Source organism: Silene latifolia, chromosome Y, assembly GCF_048544455.1.
Source record: "Silene latifolia isolate original U9 population chromosome Y, ASM4854445v1, whole genome shotgun sequence".
Lineage (NCBI taxonomy): Eukaryota > Viridiplantae > Streptophyta > Magnoliopsida > Caryophyllales > Caryophyllaceae > Silene > Silene latifolia.
In genome coordinates, this window is record NC_133538.1 from 139,640,076 (window position 1) to 139,662,497 (window position 22,422).

General features: G+C 41.5%; 1 protein-coding gene across 1 annotated transcript; it reads right to left on the minus strand.

Annotated features, from left to right (window-relative positions):
* Window positions 1-945: 945 nt before the first annotated feature.
* On the minus strand, window positions 946-14,546 carry LOC141629048 (uncharacterized). The gene is made up of 5 exons (XM_074442119.1): window positions 14,004-14,546; window positions 13,738-13,914; window positions 2,707-2,816; window positions 2,544-2,622; window positions 946-2,406 (listed from the first exon to the last, which is right to left on the minus strand). The coding sequence occupies exons 1-5, from the start codon at window positions 14,544-14,546 to the stop codon at window positions 946-948; spliced, it is 2,370 nt and encodes a 789-aa protein (XP_074298220.1).
* Between the last annotated feature and the right edge of the window lie 7,876 nt (window positions 14,547-22,422).

A 22,422-nucleotide genomic window follows, 5' to 3' on the forward strand; every position in this document is an offset into this window, starting at 1 on the left:
CTTGATAGTGAGGCTCTCGAGGTTGACTAAGAAAATGGCTTAGGTATTGGACACTGTAATCTATGTCTGGTCTTGTCAAGCTCAAATATAACAACCTGCCTATGAGCCTTCTGTACACCTCAGGATCAGGAAGTAGTGCACCTTGATCAATTGCAAGTTTCAAACCCTTCTGCATAGGGAAATAAGTTGCCTTGCAGTCTTCAAAGCCTGCATCTTTGATAATGTCTAAAACATATTTTCTTTGGTTCAGCATTATCTAGTCTCATTTCTTCCAATTTCCAATCCCAAAAAATATCTCATTTCTCCCAAGTCCTTAATAGTGTACTTAGAATGCAATTCTGCCTTTAATTTATTTAAAGCAACTAGATCATCTCCTGTCAGCAAGATGTCATCTACATACACCAAGACAAGAGCCAACTTATTTGTCAAAGGATCCTGTTTGGTGAAGAGAGAATAGTCGTGTCTTGACTGTACATAACCAAGGTGCAATAGAAACTTGGTCAACTCCTGGTTCCATTGCCTGGATGCTTGTTTCAGACCATATAATGATCTAATTATGAGCCTGCAAACTTGACCCTCTTTAGCTTTGGTATAACCAAGTGGTGGTTTTATGTACACCTCTTCATCAATATAATCATGAAGAAAAGCATTATTGACATCAAGTTGAAATAGTGACCATTTTCTGATAGCTGCTACTGCAAGCAATGTCCTCATAGTTGTAAAATTTGCAATTGGAGAAAATGTATGCTTGTAGTCTTTATCTTTGATTTGATTAAAACCTTTAGCCACAAGTCGTGCCTTGAACCTTTCAATAGTCCCATCAGCCTTGTGCTTTATCTTATATACCCACTTACTACCTATTGCCTTCTTATCTTTAGGCAGTTCAGTGAGTTCCCAAGTGCTATTCTTCTCTAGAGCCAACAATTCTTGATCCATTGCAGCAACCTATCTAGGATCCTTACTAGCTTGACTATAGTAGCTGGGCTCCACCTCTTTAATCACATTATATAAGGAAGATGTGTAGCTTGAATCAAAATCATGGAGCTGGTGAAGAACTGTAGTATGGAAAGCTGAAGACGTTGAAGGACAATGATAACCAGACAATCTGACAGACTGTTGTCTCTTTCTGCTAGATCTTCTGATATTATCTGACCCTGCAGATGGTTCATACTGTATACAAAGATCTCCAGTACTAGGAGTAATATTATTATGATCTTGTGGAATACTATTGATATTTGTAGTATCTGGAATACTATTAATAGTAGATGAAGGAGACTCAATACTATCAAGATCAGAAATAAAATCAGCTGTAACTTGCTGAATGTTAGTAGTCTTAAAAGGATAGAAATGCTCATAAAAGACAACATCTCTATTAACAAAAACATCATTTGTGTCCAAGTTATAAAGTTTGTAGCCTTTTTTAGCAAGAGGATAACCAATAAACATGCATTTTCTTGCTCGAGGCAAAAACTTATCTGTGATAGTGGGTGGTCTAGTAGCATAACATAAATTACCAAAGACCCTTAGTTTATCATAGGCTGGTTTGGTGTGAAACAACAACTCATGTGGGGTTTGCCAGTTAAGAACAGAAGAGGGCATTTTATTGATCAAATAGGTAGCACTCAACAAACAGTCTCCCCAAAATCTAATAGGAAGTTGTGCATGAAACCTCAGTGCTCGTGCAGTCTCTAAGAAATGTCTATGCTTCATCTCCACCCTACCATTTTGTTGTGGTCTGCCAACAATACTTCTTTGGTGAATAATACCTTTGGATGCACAATAATCATTACACTTTGATTGAAAGAATTCAGTGCCATTATAAGACCGTATGACTTTAACTCTTGCACTAAATTGATTTTCTATCAAATTTATAAAATTCTGAATCAACTCAGGGACCTGTGTTTTATGTTGTAGTAAAAAAGTCCAGGTACTTCTGGAATAATCATCAAGGATAGTAAAAAAAGACTGAGCACCAGTCCTACCAGGTGTTCTATATGGCCCCCATAAGTCCATGTGAACAAGATCAAAACATTGCTTAGCATGTGAAATACTTCTATAGAAAGGTAAAGAATGATGTTTAACTAAAACACATGTTTCACAAAACATTTTATTAACACCTTGCATTACAACAGGATTTACATGCTTCATTTTCTCAACTGATGAATGTCCAAGCCTAGAATGAAATAGAGCTACATTTATTTGTTTGATAGAATTGAATGAACTTAGGCTAGAATTATTACAAGCTTTTTGAAGTACATGTACTCTAATAATGTATAAATCTCCTAATCTTTTACCCTGAGCAATTGTAGTTTTACTTGAAAGGTCTTGAAATAGACAAATATCTTTTAGGAAAGTAACAACTAAGTGTGATCTTGAAATAAGCTTTCCAACAGATAACAAATTAGGCTGGAAATCAAGGATAAGCAAGACATCAAACAAAGTAATTTGATTGGTTACATAAACTGTGCCAGTTTTGAAAACTTATTTTACTGTGCAATAAGGTAATGTAACAAACAATGGACAAGGCAAGCTCACAATATTACCAAAATGGAAGCATCTGAAGTCATATGATCAGAGGCACCAGTGTCAATAACCCATTCTTTATAACATGAAACAACTTGACTGATAAAAGAGTAAGCAGAAGAAATACCTGCAAAATGGTTGTAAGCCTAAGAGCTAGGATCACAAGAATGAGAAGATGCAGACTTATCAGATAAAGCTTGCAGAACCTTGGACATAACTGAATCCACAATACCCTGCACTACATCTGGTGCAACAGAAGAGGCCTGAGGAATGCCAGCAGATGTGGAAGCATTCTGAATCCCAGCAGATGTGGAAGCATTGTTTAGATATTTTTACCCAAGTCGATTAATTAGGGTCAATGTAGTCTTACTCGTTGGTTGGTTGTATGACCGTTCGTATGTCAATAAATAAATAGAAAAATAAAGTGCGTAACGTAAATTGACACGTAAGATTTGGTGACGCGGAAAACCCAATATGGGAACAACCGCGGGAGGGACGGTACCCTGCCAAGTATTGCACTATATGAATAGGAGGATGATTACAATCGTGGCACAAAGCTAATCCTGCTGGCCCTAGGCGTCAGGCCTGCAAGATCCTAGACGAACGTATATTTAAGTATGATATGTCGAGGTGTGATCTTGAGTGTGGATGTGCGAATATGGTGTCTTGAATGAATGCCTTCTTGATTTGCTCCTTGGGCTATTTATAGGGCAAGAACCCTAGATATGTCCTACTTCGAATATGGAAAGGGAATATAATTTCCATAAGAACTCTTTTCATACTTGGCCGCCTTTCCCAATTCTCCCTGATCTCCCTAACTTCTCCCTAACTCCCATTTCCTTAATCCGGACACTCTCCATGATGGGCTCCTGATCTCCCTTGAGCCCTTTCCCCCTTTCTCCATCCGCGGGCTTCCTTCCTCCTTATCACTCCTTCCATAGCTTTCATTTTATTAAGTGGGCCTCCTTTGTTGTGCTAATTTTAGCCCAAACAGTTTGCCCCAAATTTCTTGTGAAGTACGCTTCTAGATTAGATTAAGGAATTTACGTAATCAAATGCTAAAAACCCTAAGCCGTCTTTTACACTCCTTCCCATGCAATCCATCATGTCAGCCGCCCTACTCCTCTTTTCTCGCACCCGACTCCCTCTCTCCTCTTTATAATTCCAACCTCCACCTTCCACTTTTCATTAATCATTTCAAATCATTTCAAAAAATACTCTTATTTCTTAAACCCTTAACCTTCCTTCTTTTTATCCTTTGCCGGCTTCACTGTTCCTCTTCCCCGTCTTCTTCATCAGGTAATCCACCCTCTTTTCTTCTTTTAATTTTCGCTTTCTCCCTCCACCATGGGCAAAACTCGTCAATCCTCCACACCTTCTGACCCTAATCTCGACCCCACTTTTCCTTCTCGGGGACTTTTTAAGCACCCCCACGACTGTGACTCTGCCTTGACTGCGGCCGATATTCCCACGATTAAGAATCTGCTTGGTCTTGGTGATGGGGTGGACATTACCATTCCTGAACCGGGGCAAAAAGCTGACTCCTTCCGTCCAGGGTGGGTTAGTTTTTACCTGTACCCATTTAGATACGGCCTCCGTTTTCCTTTTCCTAAACTCGTTCAAGACTTCATCTTCACCAACAACTTTGCCATGACACAAATTTCTGCTGCCATTTAGAGAGTTCTTCTCTATTCTCTTGCCGCCGGTCAGAATACTGGTAAATCTGTCACTCTGGGCGACCTAGCCCATATGTACAACATTAGATCCCTGGGCAGGGGTCAATTCTCATTCTGGGGCCGTGGAGAGGCTCCCTTCAGACACGTGTCAAAATCCCATGATGGGAAATGGTTTGAGGACTTCTTCTACGTGAGGAAGGACTCCATCCAGCCTCCTGCTGATTATATTTTCGAGAAATGGGTTCTAACTTCGAGTAAGTAGTCTTCATGTCACTTGATTTATTTTATCTCACTGCTTACTAGCTTACTTCATCGTCTTCGTGCATGCCCCTGTGACCTTACCCGTGTTGGTGCCAAGATCCCTGCCTGCAGCAAACTGTTCAGCATCTCTGAATCTGAGAGAAAGTTCCCAGACCTGCTTCCTGGTTTTTCACCTGCTTCCTCCTCCAAACCTCCTCAGTCGGCTCACAGTATGTCTTCTGGTAAGACATCTACAACCGTTTTAATTTGCATGCTGTTTCTGCTGACGTTTTAAGCATTATGTCGTCTGAGATTGTATATGCTTGCAGGTTCAAAAGTTGATCAGTTGTAAATCATCCTCCAAAGTGCCAAAAGAAAGAGACCTTCTGCCAGCCCTGATGTGGCCTCTGCCTCCAATAGGAGTGCTCCTGCTGCCTCCTTCCAGACTCCTCCCACAGTTTCCAGTTCTGCTGCACGTGAGCCCTTGGAGGTCAACCCGTTATCTCGCCATCCGCCTACTCCTCCTGCCAGTCCTCGGGCTTCATCTAGCGGAGGCATTATTGCTCATTTCCCAGAGGGCTTTGGGAATGTGGACAAGGTGCCCTACTGGCCGGAGATTGACCAGCTGCTCTTTCCTCCTGTTGAGGAAACGTTTTCGGAGTTCTTCCCAGAGGAGATGGCTGAAAATGACGTGCACAACGCCTTCATGGTAAATATTCTTCGTTTTTCTGTGCGTGCATGCGCTTTACTTAGATTCTGCCTCCTGACTTCCTTGCTGACTCTTGATTTTTCCTGCCCCAGACCCTCCAGTCTGCACTCTACAATAGGAAGATGATCAACATAGTGCAGACGACCAGCCGTGCTTCCAGCGCCAAGAACCGAGGAACGATGGAGGCGGTGGCGATCGCCTGGCACAAAGCCAACGGATCGATCGAAAGGAGCGTGTGGTGGAGGCGAAGACCGAGCTTGCTTTGTCACCAAGAAGAAGCTTAAAGAGGGGGCGATCAACATCGCGTACTCGGGCGGTATGTAATACTTTCTCGACTCCCTCAAGCGCTCGATGAGAAGATCGGTGGTGATCTCCTGGCCACCAACGTTGTTGCCTATGCTACACGGCGGGGAAAGATCGGCGGGATGCGTGTTGCCCTCGAAGAGGCTCCTACCCAACGAGGCTATAGAGGAAGAGGAGAGGCGACTAGAGATGCTTTATCCTACTCAACCCGATCTGCGTGTCGATGCACGAAGTTGGGGAGGTGAATTCTCCGCTTGGCCGAGCAAGCTGCTTTGGGGATGGAGCTGGAATATCCCGGGACGCGCGACGGAGCTCGGGGAGCTATGGCGGCGAGGATGCACAGTCAAAAGTGCGGTACTGAAACGGGAGGTCGGCGGGCGGAGGAGATGTCGAGAGGTGGAGGTCATTAATGTGACCGATAATTAAATATTTTATGTTCGATGAACTTTTTGGCGGTTTGCCCGGAGGTGGCAGACCTTGTAATTTTGAAACTCTTTACGTGGTTGCTCGCCAAGGTGGCGGTTAAACTTTGGGCCGTACTTTGGCCATATTTTGAAAATGCCCCTTGTCATTGTTTGGCAAGGCTTTAGCTTACATATCGTGTGCTTGTTGTTTATTTTCCCTATTTTTAGGAAATTTGTCGTGTCAGCCTATTTGACTGATTTAGGCGAGTCCTGTCATCATGAGAACGCTGACATTCTGACTCAGCTAGCTGCCGTGTCAGCCTGATGGCTAATTTAGGCATATGCCGCAATGTAAGGAGGAGTGGCCGTGTCAACCTAGGAGGCTGATTTAGACCAGCCTGGTCACTGAAAAGGCTGATCCGGACTAAGTTAGTTGTCGTGTCAGCCGGATGGCTGATTTAGGCGTATGCCGCAGTTTTGGAATACTTAACCTTGTTCATGACGCAAGGTGTGTTTATCTCGTTTAAAGCCAACAAGGGCGTCATTGAGGCAAGTTTATCGTCATTCTAGGACCGATGGGACGCTGCAGGATTCTGGTAGCGCAGATATCCCTACGTTCCATGTTCGTGTGCATGCATGCTGGGGCCCTGATTAATTGCGATTAGTGCGAGCTACGTCTAGGGGGTGGTATCAGGGGTAGTTGGGTAAGCGTATTCAGCTGTCAACCAGGCTCCCTTTCGTATGTTCCACAGTTCGCCTGGTGAGGGTGCTCCTTGTGGAGAAAATAGGTTAGGCATGTTGGAGTGCCATGTGCCTTGTCACCCCGCGTTGGCGGTTGCTGAGTCTGCTAGATATCCTTTCAAAGTACCATAGATACCAGAATTCAAAGTGGTGTACTTAGAGAAGCCTGAAAATAAGAGAATCTATTAAAATGATGTGAAGTACCTGTCGCCATCTCATGGGGTACCAGAGAAATTGTGGTCCCAGGACGTTGCCAGACCATACCATCTAATAGTTGTTTAAAATCTTAAAATAACTAGAGACACCAGAAATAAAAGTGAAATTGGCAGTATGCCTACTACCGGATTTTTATTTTAATTTTTAAAAGACGGTTTGGCTTTTCATAGTACATTATTCTGAAAGCTAGAGTCTACTTATTATTAAAAGTAATATCTCTTCAGGTGAAGTATGTTACATAGGCGTTGTAAGATTTGACCATCCATAGTCATCAGTGTATATGCGTCATGGCCAACAACTCCTTCTACCTGGTATGGTCCTTCCCATTTGTAGGCGAATTTGCCTGCCTTTCGATTCTTGGTGTTTTAAAACACCTCTCGGAGAACCAGGTCTCCTACTGGGGAGCGACTTTCACATTCTTGTTATAACTCACGGCCACATGGTATTTGTTTGTAGCGACGGGAGACGGTTTTTGCGCTTGCTCCCGGCTCGTGAATTGTGTCCAGGCTTGGTCATCTCTGCATTGTTTAGTTCCCCTGTCATATTTTCATACATGTGAGTGGGAACTAGAACTTCGACGGAATGATCGCCTGCGCCAAACACCAGTGAAGGGTGTTTGACTGTTCTTATCTTTGGTGTCGTTACGTCGACCATAACACTAGTGGCAATTCATCCGCCCACTTTCCTCCTAACTCCTGTAACCTCCTTCTTAGATTGTCCATGATGATTTTGTTCTTTGGATTGACTTACCCGTTGGACTTTGGAATCCTAGGTCTTGACTTTTTTAAGGTGATGTTCCACCTGGCACAGTATCCCTTGGTATCGTTTGAGATGAATTGTGAGCCATTGTCACATATGATTTCTGATGGGATACCAAAACTGCAAATGATGTTTCGTTTTATGAATGAAATGACCTGTTTGTCCTTTACCTCCGTGAATGGTTCTGCCTCTATCCACTTGGAGAAGTAATCTGTCATTGCTAGCATCCAGGTTCTATTTCTTGTGGCCCGTGGTAGAGGGCCTACTATATCCATGTCCCACGCCATGAATGGCCAAGGGGAAATAATAGGGTGAAGGGGCTCTACTGGCTGATGGATCATTGGTGCTGAGCGCTGGCAGGCGTCATATTTTTGTGCGTATTCTGCTGCATCTGCCTTCATTGTAGGCCAATAGTATCCCTATCTGAGGGCTTTATTTGCCAGACTCATGTCCCCTGCATGGTTTCTACATTCGCCAGTGTGGAGAGCATGCAACACAGTCTGTGCTTCTTCCTTGTCCAGGCACCGTAGGTAGGAGCCTGCTATCGATTTTCTGAACAATGTATCATCAATAAGTATGAATCTGGAGGCCTTTACTCTGAAAGCTCTCACTTCCTTCTTGTCATCTGGTAGCTTGTTATGGCGCAGCCAGTCTAGATAAGGTGTGCGCCAGTCATCTGCTTGATCGGCTATTTGGTTAGGTGCCTGCCTGTTTGGCTGAGAGTTCTCACCTTCCTCTGTAACTGCTTGGATTTCGTTCCCGCTCTGTGGATCCTCCAGTTCACCTCTGTCTATTTCGTCCGCCTTCTGAATAGACAGTTCCAGCATGTGTGCTATTAGAATGCTGGATAGCTCTGTTGGTTTAAATGTTGCCCCCAAAGTTGCTAAGGCGTCTGCCTCCACATTCTGATCTTTGGAGATCTGTTTAAGCTTGCAAGTTTTGAATTTATGATTCAGTTCATTTGCTACTTTTAGGTATGCAATCATCTTCGAATCTCTAGCTATAAACTCATCATTCACGTGGTTGACTATTAATAGAGAGTCACTGGATATGAGCAGGTGCCTGACCCCTAACTCCAAAGCTAGCTTCATTCCTTATATCAAGGCCTCATACTCTGTTTCTGTATTGGTTGCCTTGAATTCACATCTTACTGCTTGTGCTATCAGGTCTCCCTGTGGTGACCGCAGGATTAATCCTACGCCTGCCCCCCTTTGGTTGGAGGCTCCGTCAATATGCATCTGCCAGACTTCTGTCTTCTTGCTTCCTTCTAAGGTGAGGATCTCTGTATCTGCCAGATTCTGGGTGGCAAGACTGAAGTCTGATACGAAGTCGGCCAGTGCTTGTGATTTGATTGTTGTTCTGGGGTCATATTGAATGTCGTACCCACAGAGGTGTATAGACCATTTTGACATTCTACCTGACAGTTCAGGCTTCCTCATGATAGCTTTTAGCGGGTAATTGGTCACGACATGTATGATGTGGGACTCAAAATAGGGGCGCAGTTTGCGAGATGCTACTACCAATGCTAGTACTAACTTTTCAAGAGATGTGTACCTGGTCTCTGCCGGCAGCAAAGACTTGCTCACGTATTATCGGCCTCGCTCCTTTTCTTGCTCTCGACCGGGACGGCACTCACTTTGCCACTTACGTGACGGCTAGGTATAGGAATAATGGATCTCTGGCTTCGGCTTTGACAACGGTGGGCTGGCGAGGTAGTGCTTGACTCTCGAAGGCTTGCTCGTGCTCGAGGTCCATTCAAACTTACGGCTTTTCCTTAGTACGTCAAAAAAGCGACCTGCATTTATCTGAAGATCTTGAAATGAACCTGTTCAGGGCTGCTACCTTCCCGGCTAGTCTTTGAACATCCTTAGGCTTTTTAGGTGACTCCAGCTGCAAGATGGCTTTGATCTGCTCGATGCTGGCCTCTATCCCTCTTTGAGTTACGATATAGCCCAAGAATTTGCCAGAAGATACTCTGAAGGTAAATTTAGATGGTTTTAGCTTCATTTTGTATTCCCTGAGGGTGCTGAATATTTCTGCCAGATGCCGCATGTGATCTTTGGCCTTCTCTGATTTCACCACCATGTCATCGATATACACCTCCATTGTTCTTCCTATCTGTTCTTTGAACATTCTGTTAACCAACCTTTGATATGTGGAGCCTGCATTCTTTAGGCCGAATGGCATGACGTTGTAGCAATATATTCCTCTTTCAGACATAAATGCCGTCTTCTCTTGATCTGCAGGATCCATCTTGATCTGATTGTATCCACTCCATGCGTCTAGGAATGTTAACATCTCGTGTCCAACTGTTGCGTCCACCATTGCATCAATATGAGGCAGCGGGAATGGATCTTTAAGGCATGCTTTGTTGAGATCGGTGAAGTCCACACATACTCTCCACTTCCCATTCTTCTTAGGCACCACCACTACGTTAGACAGCCATTCTGGATATTTTACTTCTCTTATTTTCTTCGCTGCCAGCAGGCTATCTAGTTCCTGGTTGATTACCTTATTTCTCTCCGCTGCAAACTTCCTTCTTCTCTGTTGGACGGGCTTACACTTTGGGTCCACACTAAGCTTATGTGTTATAATGGACGGATCTATTCCTATCATGTCATCGTGTGACCATGCAAAGCAATCCATGTTATCCTGTAGGAACTTGACTAGCTGCTGTCTTAAGCTTCCTGTGCATCCTGCTCCAATGACCACGGTTCGTTCTGGGTGCAGCGCTAGCTTATCCAGGTTGATTTGATCCAGCTCTTCTGCTGGAGGTTTGGTGTATTCGTCCTGGATAGGCTGCTTCTGTAATTGCTATGCGGGGGGGCTGGCAGTGCACTTGAGTGCCTTCTTATAGCAGCCTCTAGCTTCCTCCTGATCTCCTTTTATCGTTTCTACTCCCCATGGTGTGGGGAATTTTATGCACTGGTGGTATGTTGAGGGGACGGCCTTCATCTGGTGCAACCATGGTCTTCCCAAGATGACATTGTAAGTAGAGGGGTCGTCTATAACCAGGTAACTGACCTGCTTGTTGACTCCTCCCACATAGGTTGGGATGAATATCTTCCCTAGCGAGCTGGCTGTTTCTCGACTGAAGCCTACTAGCGGAATAGTCTTCTTCTGTAAATCCTTCTCGCTGAATCCCATGTTTTCTATAGTTTTCAACATGATTAAGTTGACCGAGCTTCCTGTATCTACCAAGACCTTTCTAACTGTGCAATTGGCCATTGATAAGGTGATAATAAGTGCGTCATGATGTTCTCGTTCATTGTATGCATCTCCTTCATCAAAGCTGACTGCTGGCAGGTCACTGTGAGAAATTCGGCACGAATTGGCTGGCCTATCTCCTTTGGTTACTGTAGCACGTCTCTTAGCTGCTGAATATGTGAGCCCACTTAAGTCTGAGCCGCCTGTTATCAGGTTTATGATTTTGATGCATGTGGGCGGGTCTGCCGGCTTGGCGGAGCCTACCTTATCTTGCTGCTTGCCCCCACGTGGTAATAGGTGGCTCAGCTTTCCTTGTTCGTACAGGCGCTTGATCTCTCTTCGCAATGTGTAGCAATCCTCTGTGTTGTGCCCAATATCGCGGTGGAATTCGCACTTCTTCTTGCTGTCCTTCCTCCATGCTTGCTCTCCTACTGGTGGGTTGGGCCACCTGACTCCATCTCCCATCTCCCTGAGTGCCTTCAAGATTCCTCTCGATTCTGTGGTGAATCCGTATTCTGCCAGAGTGGGGAGTAGCTGATTTTCTTCGATTCTGTTGACTCCCCTCCCGTATGGTCTGTACCTCTCATCCTTCTTGCTGGTGGTTTCCTTTCTTCCTGATTTCTCCACGACTGAGGTACTAGAGATACTAGGCGCGCTTAGCAAGCTGGCTATGGCTAAGACATCTTCCTCCAACCTGATTGTGGCAGCTGCCTTCTCCTGTACTGCCTCGAAACTATGGCATGGATGCATGGTTAACTGCTTGTATAGGTCAGAGTCGTGGTGGAGGCCTCTTCTGAAGGCTTCTACTGCTGTTGAGACATCACATTCTCGTACTGCTACCTTCTCGTTGTTGAACCTAGTATTGTATTCTCCAATGCTTTCTCATGTCCCCCTGGACGATTCTGTACAGATCTCCTGCGTGCTTCTGTGGCTTTCTGCTGCTTGCGAACTGTTGAGTAAATGCGTTCACCAATTCAGCAAATGTAGATATTGACCTGTTGGGCAGGCTCACAAACCATCGAAGTCTTAGGTCTGTTAGGGTGGACCCAAATCCTTTGCACATGCAAGCCTCCTTGACTTGCCTTATATTTATTACCGTCATCATTTTCGCTATATCTTGGTGATATGATCAAAGGGATCTGTTGTCTTGCCGTCGAAGAGAGGCATATTTGGATTTGTGAATCCCTTTGGCATGGTGTGATGGATATAGTGTCCACGAATGGTGAATCGGCGTAACTGTCTAGAGCTGCTTTCTCGAGTGGGAGTGGTAGCCACAGGACCCTGCTCGGCATCTCCTTTAGTTCCAAGTCTTCGCGATTGGTTATCGGCTAAACTGGGGTCCGTCGTCGGTATCGCATATTTCCTCCCGATCCGGGTTCTTGAAGGTTCGACAAGCTCGGCGGCTAGGGGGTTGTAGTAACGATTGTCCCCGCCGCCGTTCACTTCTTTGGTTTGACTCGGATCTGCTACATGTGTGTCGATCGATTGTTGCGGGGTCGGCTGCGACGGGGAGGCCACTGCCACGTGTCCCTATGCGATTAGCCGGCGCGACTATACGGTGTGAGGTATCCTAACCCTCGTGGGGTTATTCTTCCATCTGGCGGTACTGTAGCCAAATCTAATCTTGTTATTAGTTCAGCTGGTATCTGTCTGCTGCCCGATGCTCCCCGTGTCAGATCTACCAAAGGAGATCTTCCTTCACCTGTCCCACTTACTGGAGTGAAGATCGTAGTTTTAGGATATCATTCTGTGCCCAGAGCTCTCTGTCTCTCCTTCTTGCTTCAGCATCTGCTCTCCTTTGGTCTTCTCTCATGTTTTCCATAGCTTTTTGAAAATTTTCCACGCCAGTGAGTAAGATTTGTGTGGGACTAGGTGGCGGAGTGAGGCCTGAACTTGCTGTTCCCTTATCTGACCTGGCCTGGGCCACGACAGCAGGAGTCCTGGGAGGTAGAGAGGCTTTTGTTGTCGGTATGATTCTTGAGGTGTGTCCGGGAGCCTGCGTGGCCACTGTTGATGTTGGATTTTGGGTAGATGGTGGTGGTGGCGATGGTTGCCTGCTCCCTGACACGGATTCAGATGCTTGCTTTTCCATTGTATATCTAGAATATCAACGATTGACGACCACAATGCCCCACGGTGGGCGCCAAACTGTTTAGGTATTTTTATCCAAGTCGATTAATTAGGGTCAATGTAGTCTTACTCGTTGGTTGGTTGTATGACCGTTCGTATGTCAATAAATAAATAGAAAAATAAAGTGCGTAACGTAAATTGACAAGTAAGATTTGGTGACGCGGAAAACCCAATGTGGGAACAACCGCGGGAGGGACGGTACCCTGCCAAGTATTGCACTATATGAATAGGAGGATGATTACAATCGTGGCACAAAGCTAATCCTGCTGGCCCTAGGCGTCAGGCCTGCAAGATCCTAGACGAACGTATATTTGAGTATGATATGTCGAGGTGTGATCTTGAGTGTGGATGTGTGAATATGGTGTCTTGAATGAATGCCTTCTTGATTTGCTCCTTGGGCTATTTATAGGGCAAGAACCCTAGATATGTCCTACTTCGAATATGGAAAGGGAATATAATTTCCATATGAACTCTTTCCATACTTGGCCGCCTTTCCCAATTCTCCCTGATCTCCCTAACTTCTCCCTAACTCCCATTTCCTTAATCCGGACACTCTCCATGATGGGCTCCTGATCTCCCTTGAGCCCGTTCCCCCTTTCTCCATCCGCGGGCTTCCTTCCTCCTTATCACTCCTTCCATAGCTTTCATTTTATTAAGTGGGCCTCCTTTGTTGTGCTAATTTTAGCCCAAACAAGCATTCTGAGCAGGAACAGAATTTGGAATAGTCTGTGCCCCTGGAAAATAGTTCACTGGTGGAGCATAACCAAAATATGTAGGATAAAAAGGATTTAACATATGGAGCAGCATTCTAAGAAGTAAGACCACAGACAGGAGTATACTCAGCATCCTGATTGTAACTGGCTTCTGCAGTATTTGCAGCTGTGTGACTTGCAGAAGTAACAACTTCAGCTGAATTAGCAGCCTTCTTAGCTTGCTTAGCCTTCCAGGCCTTGAACTTGTAGCAATGTTCAATGATATGCCCTTTAATGTCACAAAATAAGCAAGTCTGAAGTTGAAAACAATCTTCAGTCGTATGATTAGTTTTACCACACTGAGCACAAGATACAACAGACTATCCAGGGACATTAGGCTGACCAGAATTGTCCTTAGAACGTTTGCCTTTTTGATTGTCCTTAGCAGGCTTATGATTAACAAATCTTTTCTTGGCAGCATAAGCGACAGTCTCAAGACCAACAGAACCATTACTCTCATTAATAGTCTTTTGCCTCTCAATCTTTTGTAAGACCCTAAAGCCCTATTAATGGGAGGAAGAGGATCCATGGACAACAAGGAAGACTGAACTTGTTCATATCCAGCATGTAACCCCATTAATAACTGAATTAATTTTGACTGTGTCTCCCTTTCTATCATCCGTTTAAGCATGTGACAGGCGCCTTTAAGCATGACCCCACAAGTACATTGAGGCATAGGATCCATATGATCTATGTTTTCCCAAAGTCCCTTGATTTTACCATAATAATCCAACAAAGATGCATTTTCTTGCTTAACATTTGCAAGTTCTTTCTTTAATTCATACAGTTCAAGCACATTCAACTGACCAAAACGCTCAACTAATTCTGACCAAAGATGCTTAGATAATTGTGTATACTGAAAACTATCTTGCAAACTTTTGATCATAGAAATTTGATGAATTTGATGAAGAAATTCAAAGATTTAACAATGAATATGTTTGTATAATTGAGAATTTGTGCGAAAGCGATTTTGGATCAAACCTACTGATACCATATAAAGTGTGATCAATCTAGATCATGATAACAAGAATAAGAGAGGATTAGGAAAGAAGATTTGAGAGAGAAGTAATAATTTGTATTATCAAAAGTTTATTACAGAATACATGTAATAGGAGTATTTATAGTTAGTTAGAGTTTGTTGGTTGGTTACTTCTAACAACCTAACGGACTATTATTCTAACTAACAACCTTTATTCCATAAATATCCACCTTGCAATAACATGCATAGACCATGAAGAAATGACACAGTTAACGTGGATACTGCATGCCGCGACCAATTTAACTCTTGACACATCAAATATAATTAGCTGATGAAACTGATCATAATAAATACTTGTCATATATACTACAAATAAAAAACCGTCATATATATAATTCTACAAACAAGTTTCAAGTCTTACCCTCTTATTAAGTCCCAAGTGAAGTCGCCACTATGAGATCCCTAAAAAAATCTCCCTTTTTTAAATAAATAGATAATAATATGGAGTCGCCAGTAGGTTTTATAAAAAACATACAAAAATAATTTTAACGGAAAATGCCTCTTTTGATCCCTGGTATGGGGATTGATCCGTTACTCCGGTGTGAACCAAAGATTGCGGATTCGGGGGTAAAGGTACGGTCAGGGAAGGTGTTAGGCACCCGGACCGTCCATCAAACTGACGACATCTACTATTTATTTGTAATATTATATATTTGACGAAATTAAGATAAAGAAAATAAAGTTAGAAACAAACTTTATACAATTATTTACAAGACAAGTGACGAGGTTAGTTTACATACAGTTATACAAATAAGACAATAAAATAGAGAAAATAAATAAAAGATGAAATGAAAGAGTAAAGAAAACTTATTTGATTTGGTACTCTCGGGCCTATTTGGATGTTGACTATTAATAAATTTCGACTTTGTCGTAAATTAATGGTTCCTATAAAATTATATGGAATTGGAACAATTTATTTGCATAGTTTAATTTGAAGTTGGGATAAAAAATATATTTGAGACTGTGTATGGAATTATGGAATTTCTGATTTTACGTGAAACGTCTGAATTTCATCCTCTTTTCATCCTCTGATAATATTTGTCCCCCCCTTCTGTCGTCTGTTTGCAGGTAGTATATAGTACTGTATACTAGGGAGCTATTTAGAGTTTGTGGGGAACTAGAATTAGGCGAAGATAGATTTTTAGCTGGCAAAATCAATCTTTTCTCATACATGACAATCAACTAGCAATTACGCAGTATTTCCTCAGTACCATATAAATGGTAATGTGGTAAAAAATGAGGTTTTTAAGAAAAAAGGGTAAAAGCAGGGGTAAAGAAAAAGAAAATAGGTGGGGTATTTAATCATGGGTTTAATTGTGAGTTGGTAGGTGGGGTATATAGTGACATTTTATATAAATATCGAATGGGTATAGGGATAATTTGGTAATGTTGTGGGTTAAATAAGGAATGTTACCATTGGTGTGGTACGACCGTATTAAGTAAGTGTTACCATTGATCTGGTATGAAGGGAGTAGTTAATTATTAATCCACTTTCATGCATTGTGTTCATCTTTACGGCTTTATCAAAAAGGTTTTTCTAAAATGTGCCCTAAGGACAAATGTTAATAACCTTAATATGGTAAGATTGAGAACATATTCTCATGATATATTCAAATATATACTCATTGTTATCATAATTAGTGAAAATATATTGTTAATCTTACCATATCAAGGTTATTAACATGTGTCATTAGGGCACATTTTAGGAAAACGCTTATCAAAATAGCAATTCTAGATTCCTTGTGGACAAAGTATGCTCCTTTCTCTTTTCCACTCCCCATTTTACATTTGTATTTGGTTAGTAGCCAAATTACGTCAACATGCTTCCAATTTCCCTTCTACTAGTCCGGTTATACAACTGTAATATGGACCATAGTCATAGGTATATGGTGATATATTAAAGTCCGGACAACGATTATATTTATGAACACTGTACTACAATATGACCTGGATCCGTTTTAGGCAGATAATACACCATTTGAAGACCATTCGGATCGCTTATTGACAACATCTAACGGTTCTAAATTTACGCATAAAAATAAAGGAAAATGAATGTGAAAGAGGAAATTATTGTTTAATGAGATTGTGAGAGGAAATGGAGAGAAAGGAAATGGAGAGGATCCATTTCCCATTAAATATAATTATCAAAATGAAAGGGAATGAAAGGGTTAAGATGGTTTTGTGCCATTTTGAGTAATTTCTCGGAAAATAAGCGTAAAGATCATTTAATTATAACAAACTTTATACAATTTCCATTTAGTCATTTAATTTTAGCCTCATAATCGGGTACCCATAAGGCTAGTAGACAACTTTGAGGTGTCTACATCACGATAGAGTAATCAAGATTAGTAGTTGAAACCGTCTTACAATGACCAATTGTTTTTGAGTGTGGATATATGCTTGGCTCTAAGACCCTCTTAAATCATTTGATACACCGAAAGTCATTAGCTTTATTACTCAATTTGCATTATCTATTCATCTTAGCTCATTAGAGAATCAACTCAAATTCCCCCTTTTGTGTTACTACGATCTTTAATTACAGTAAAGATCGACTTTTCCTACATTATAGTTTGCATAATTTGTTAATCTGATTCCCTTGGGTTCGACCCTTATTTCCGCTTTACTACTGTTTAGTATTTGGATTTAAGTGATATAAATTGTTAATTTGAGACATACGACTTTAGTCTGTCATGTGTCATTAGGGTTAATATAGATACGATCCCGAGGTCTATCGCCCCACCATTCGGGGTATTCCCCCGTCACACGATAGCAAACTTTGAACAAGTGACCATTCCGTTTGGAGTCAATGCAGTACTTTGTACCATCAATCAGTGAAGCAGTATTGGGACGATCAGATTTATATTCACGACCCCCCCTCCAGTTCGTGGACCATGAGTGACACGGGCTGCGAAAGCCACCGCATCCGGTTAGGACATGGTTTTGGTTTGGTTTAAAGATCGAACTTCTTCTTCTTGAAGAAGGCGATTCTAAACAAAATTAAGACTAGGAAGAGGGTTCGTGCTAAGTATTTGTGAACGAGCATTATCGATGCGATCATCAAGACCAATTAAGAAATCACGTACCCGTTTTTTTTCGCGACGAGCATCCTTGATACTTACCCAATCGCAATGACAGAGGTTACATGAGCATGGTGGAAGAGCATCGAGATCCAGGATGTCATCCCAAAGCTTCGAGAGACGGCCATAGTAGGCCATGAGTGATTCGTTTGGGGCTTGACGGCAAGCTATTAATTCGCGGCCTAAAGTTGATAAATACGAGCATCATTGTTTTGACAAAAAGCGATTCTTAATATCTAACCATACCTACTTGGCTTGGGGACGCAACGAAATCGTCTTTCGAGTAGATGATTCGATCGAGTTAAATATCCAGGTGGTCATCAAAGCATTGGTAGAGCGCCAAGACTCGTAATCAGTTGCCGTGGTCGCGGGTTTGGGAATAGTCCCATCAATGTAGCCTAGATTTCCCTTTGCGAGAAGAGCAAGGTAGAATCCTCGTGACCATTCGTCATAGTTGTTGCCATTGAAAGAGGTTTGGGTAATATTGGGACCCGTATTTTCAACGTGAAGAAGAGAGTAAGATTGTGGTTTTGGCGATTCGATTTTTTGAGAATTCGTCATTGGTTATTTTCGTGATACAGAATGAAAGAAGGAAGCAGGGAGGCGTTTCGAATACGATTAATTTAGCCTAGCGGATACCATATTGCAAATCGTAGGGTATAGTAATGATATTAATCGATGTATAGTATTTCATTCGTGGCTTTTACATTGTTACACTAGGTAAATATATAGGCCGAGATTTACATAGTATTTATGGAAAGAATAAAGATAATATTAACAAGATATTCACAACAGCTATAATATCTTTCTAATGAGGCAAGGGAGGAGGAATTTCCTTGTATTGATCATGGGGTAGTCGTTGGGAGTGAATGGAGATGTGATTCTCGTAATAAACAGTGTTTATCTTTCAATACTTACGAATTATGGAAGAAAGTTAGATTATATTATACATATTTATAGAATACAAAGAAGGATAGCATTGCAGTAACCGTTAACATTGTAAACACTAAACAATTGTATTCTTTCACGTGAACCAGATAACCCTTATGGGAAACAAACGGCATATTGCTTGTTTGCTTATCTTTTCAATAACGTTGTTCTAACGTTTGTCCTAAAAGCACACATTACTATATTAGTAACATAAATGTAATACGACATACAAGATATTTTCATTAATTTTGGTAAAAATAAGCTTATACTTGAATGTCTCGCAAATCTGTTCACATTTAGGTTATTAATGTGTACCCTTAAAAACACATTAGAAAAATGGCGCAAATAATATCATGATAGTGTGTCTTACTCCCTATTTAATTCAACCCAAACAATAAAGAGAATAAATGATTTTTGCTTTCATTTTCTCATATACTCCATATAATTTTTCGAATTCATGTTCCTCCCTGATGAACGATGAACACAAGAAGAGATTACAAGCTAGAGATTATTTACTTCCTAATTGTTAGCCTACAAACAACGTAACAATATTGTACATTACATAATTAGTTAAGATATTATATACCGAGCATCGTAATAATATCATCACAATATTGTAACACTATAATCCAATACTCTCCCTCATGTTGGAGCACTTGGTAAGCCAATGCCCAACTTGGACTAAAGAAAACGGAAAGCATCTGCCCCTAGCGCCTTTGTAAAGATGTCTGCAACCTGTTCCGTGCTTCGTATATATGAAGTTGAGATCGTTTTGTTCACGAGTTGATGGCGTATAAAATGGCAATCGATCTCTATATGCTTAGTACGGTCATGGAAGACCGGCTTTTTGGCAATGTGTAAAGCAGCCTAGTTGTCGCAGAAATTTCAATTAGTTTTATATGATTAATCCCAAGAGACTGGAGGAAGGACTTCAACCATATTACTTCACTAGTCACGGTAGCTAATGCTCGATATTCTGCGCTGGCACTTGACTTTGCAACCGTTGTTTGTTTTCGTGCCTTCGACGAGATGGGTGAATGTCCCAACGTTACAAAGTAACCGGTTAACGACTTTCTCGATATTGGGCATCTAGCACACTCTGGATGCATCACAATATCACCCCGACTATGCCGACATCTAGCCCTAATAGTACGGTTTTTAAAACACACCCCACACAACCAGAGCCCCATCCGTCTCAAAGAACTCGCGGCATTGGAGTAAACAGTCAAACTACTAGTAAGAGTCTGACGCGTAAGGTACAACGCACCGTCATGACAATGTCGGTCCTGTAAATGCTTCTGCCAAGCAGCCTTAGTTAGGCCCTTACCAAAACCATCCCGACACGCATGAAGACCCGAAAAAAGACAATGGTACCGCACAAGCTCGTCATGAAACCGCCGTCAACCTGCACGAAAAATATAGCCACCAAAGAAACCACCAGGACGAACACCACCACACCGGCACACTCATAAGTAACTAAGGGCTCGAAGAAGAAGACAAAGTAAACGAAAAAAAAGAAAAAGAAAAAGGGAAGCCAACGTGAACCACCACGACCAGCCCAACAAGCCAACCCATGAAAGCCAACACGCAAAACCCACCAGGCACGGCTGTGGCAGTAGTCGGCAGAGTAGTGGCCGAACACAGGGACACCAGACCACCTCTGACCGACTACCGACTGCAAAAAGGAGCTGACAAGCAGAAACTCACCAGCGGAAACCCACCCGCAGCAGCAATAATAACCCACCACAAAGAACAAACACAAACACAGGGCGGCATCAACAGGGCGGCGCCGGACACGGGACACCTAACCACCAGCGACTGACAACCACCGCAAAGAAAGAAGAGGCAGCCGCAGAACCCTAATCGCGAAATAAAATAAAAACAAAAATAAAGGAAGGAGGAAAAACCCACCGGCAACGAAACCCTAAGGCAGCAACGTCAGCCACCACAGCCAAGGCCGACGGTGTGAGGTCTAAAGGTCGAAGGGTGGTGGCGCAGGGCAAGACCGACGCAGGCAGACGATAACACCCTACAAAGGACGAAACTCCTCGCAACTCCCTCGCAACCCCTCACAAAACCCACCGTAAAAACCAACAACGACCACCCTGACCGGCGACGTGTGGTCTAAAGGTCGACGTGAATGGTGGTTGACGGCGTACGGCGGCAGGACGACAGAAAAGCAGAATCAAGTTTTTATTATTATTATTATTATTATTATTATTATTATTATTATTATTATTATTATTATTATTATTATTATTATTATTATTATTATTATTATTATTATTATTATTATTATTATTATTATTATTATTATTATTATTATTATTATTATTATTATTATTATTATTATTATTATTATTATTAATAAGTTTTATTATTATTTATAATATTTATATTATACTTACTATATTTATTTTTTTGTTATTATTATTAACATATTATATTATTATTAATAATGTTTTCATTTATATTACTAATATATTATTCCTATTATTACTATGATTATTATTATATTAATATTTTATTTTTTATATTATTTATTAGATTATGGTTAGATTATATTAATACATTATTATGAATAGTAATGAATAATATTGTTATAATATTTATTATTATTATTATTGGTATTATTATTGTTATTATTATTATTATTATTATTATTATTATTATTATTATTTTTTTTTTTTTTTTTTTTAATTTTTTTTTGGTAACGAGGGAACCCGCAGCCGCTACCTTCGGTGCGCACTGGGTAAACCCGCGGGTGTACATGATAGCCTGCAAACCACGTATACCAGGTAAACCACCCGAGGGTGACAGGCTCGAAGTCTATTAGGCATGGACTCAGGCCAAGAATACTCCACAAGATTTTGCTCTTGGGGAAGCTTGAACCTGGGTCTCCTGGGAATTTCACCCAAGTTTTAACCACTAGACTCCACCCTGGCGGGCTATTATTATTATTATTATTATTATTATTATTATTATTACTATTATTGGTATTATTTTTATTATTATTAGAATCTTTTTATTTTATTTTATTTTATTTTATTTCAGTTCAGTTCAGCTCAGATCAGTTCAGTTCAGCTCTGTTAAGTTCAGTTCAGTTCAGTTCAGTTTAACTTCATTAAGTTAAGTTCACTTTAGTTCAGTGCAGACAATTTCAGTCCAAAAGAACAGGGCCTTAGACCTATAACTCGACACTGGTGATCAAAGCTCAAGACCTTTTGAGAATGATCGAGGAATTACTCAAAACGCGCTGAATAAAAACAATAGATTTGCAGCAGCAATTTTCAATATAAAATAAGTGCTTGTGTATTATTTCTTGGATCCAAATGCAAAGGAAAACAAGGCCTTAAATAGCTAAGATCACATGCCTAAAACGGCTGCTATAATGAGGTAATAAACTACCTAATTAAGTCACTTAATTAGACTTTTGAGTAGGCTAAATGTAACACCCCCATACACCAAGTGCCTTACCAGGACCACCTAATGCATGTGAATGCTACCATCTCGGTTACCCGAGGCATAGTAATCAAAAGTGACCTTCAAGAAACGTACTTTAAGTAAATTAATTTAAAGTGATTACATCAAAACCAAACTATAAAGTACAATACAACTATTCCAAACCAAAACCAACTAAAGTAAATAAAATGTCATGACACAACAGCGGAAGACTACTATCAGACACGTGGTGACTCCATCCCCAGCTAATCCCA

What these genes read in the sequence shown, in the direction of transcription:
- LOC141629048 (XM_074442119.1), bottom strand. Translation starts at nt 14,546, where the DNA reads ATGATCAAAAGTTTGCAAGATAGTTTTCAGTATACACAATTATCTAAG. An exon ending in AGGATGCTGAGTATACTCCT is followed by an intron (nt 2,817 to 13,737) that starts GTCTGTGGTCTT and finishes GCTGGGATTCAG; the next exon opens with AATGCTTCCACATCTGCTGG. An exon ending in CTTCAGATGCTTCCATTTTG is followed by an intron (nt 2,407 to 2,543) that starts GTAATATTGTGA and finishes CTTGATTTCCAG; the next exon opens with CCTAATTTGTTATCTGTTGG.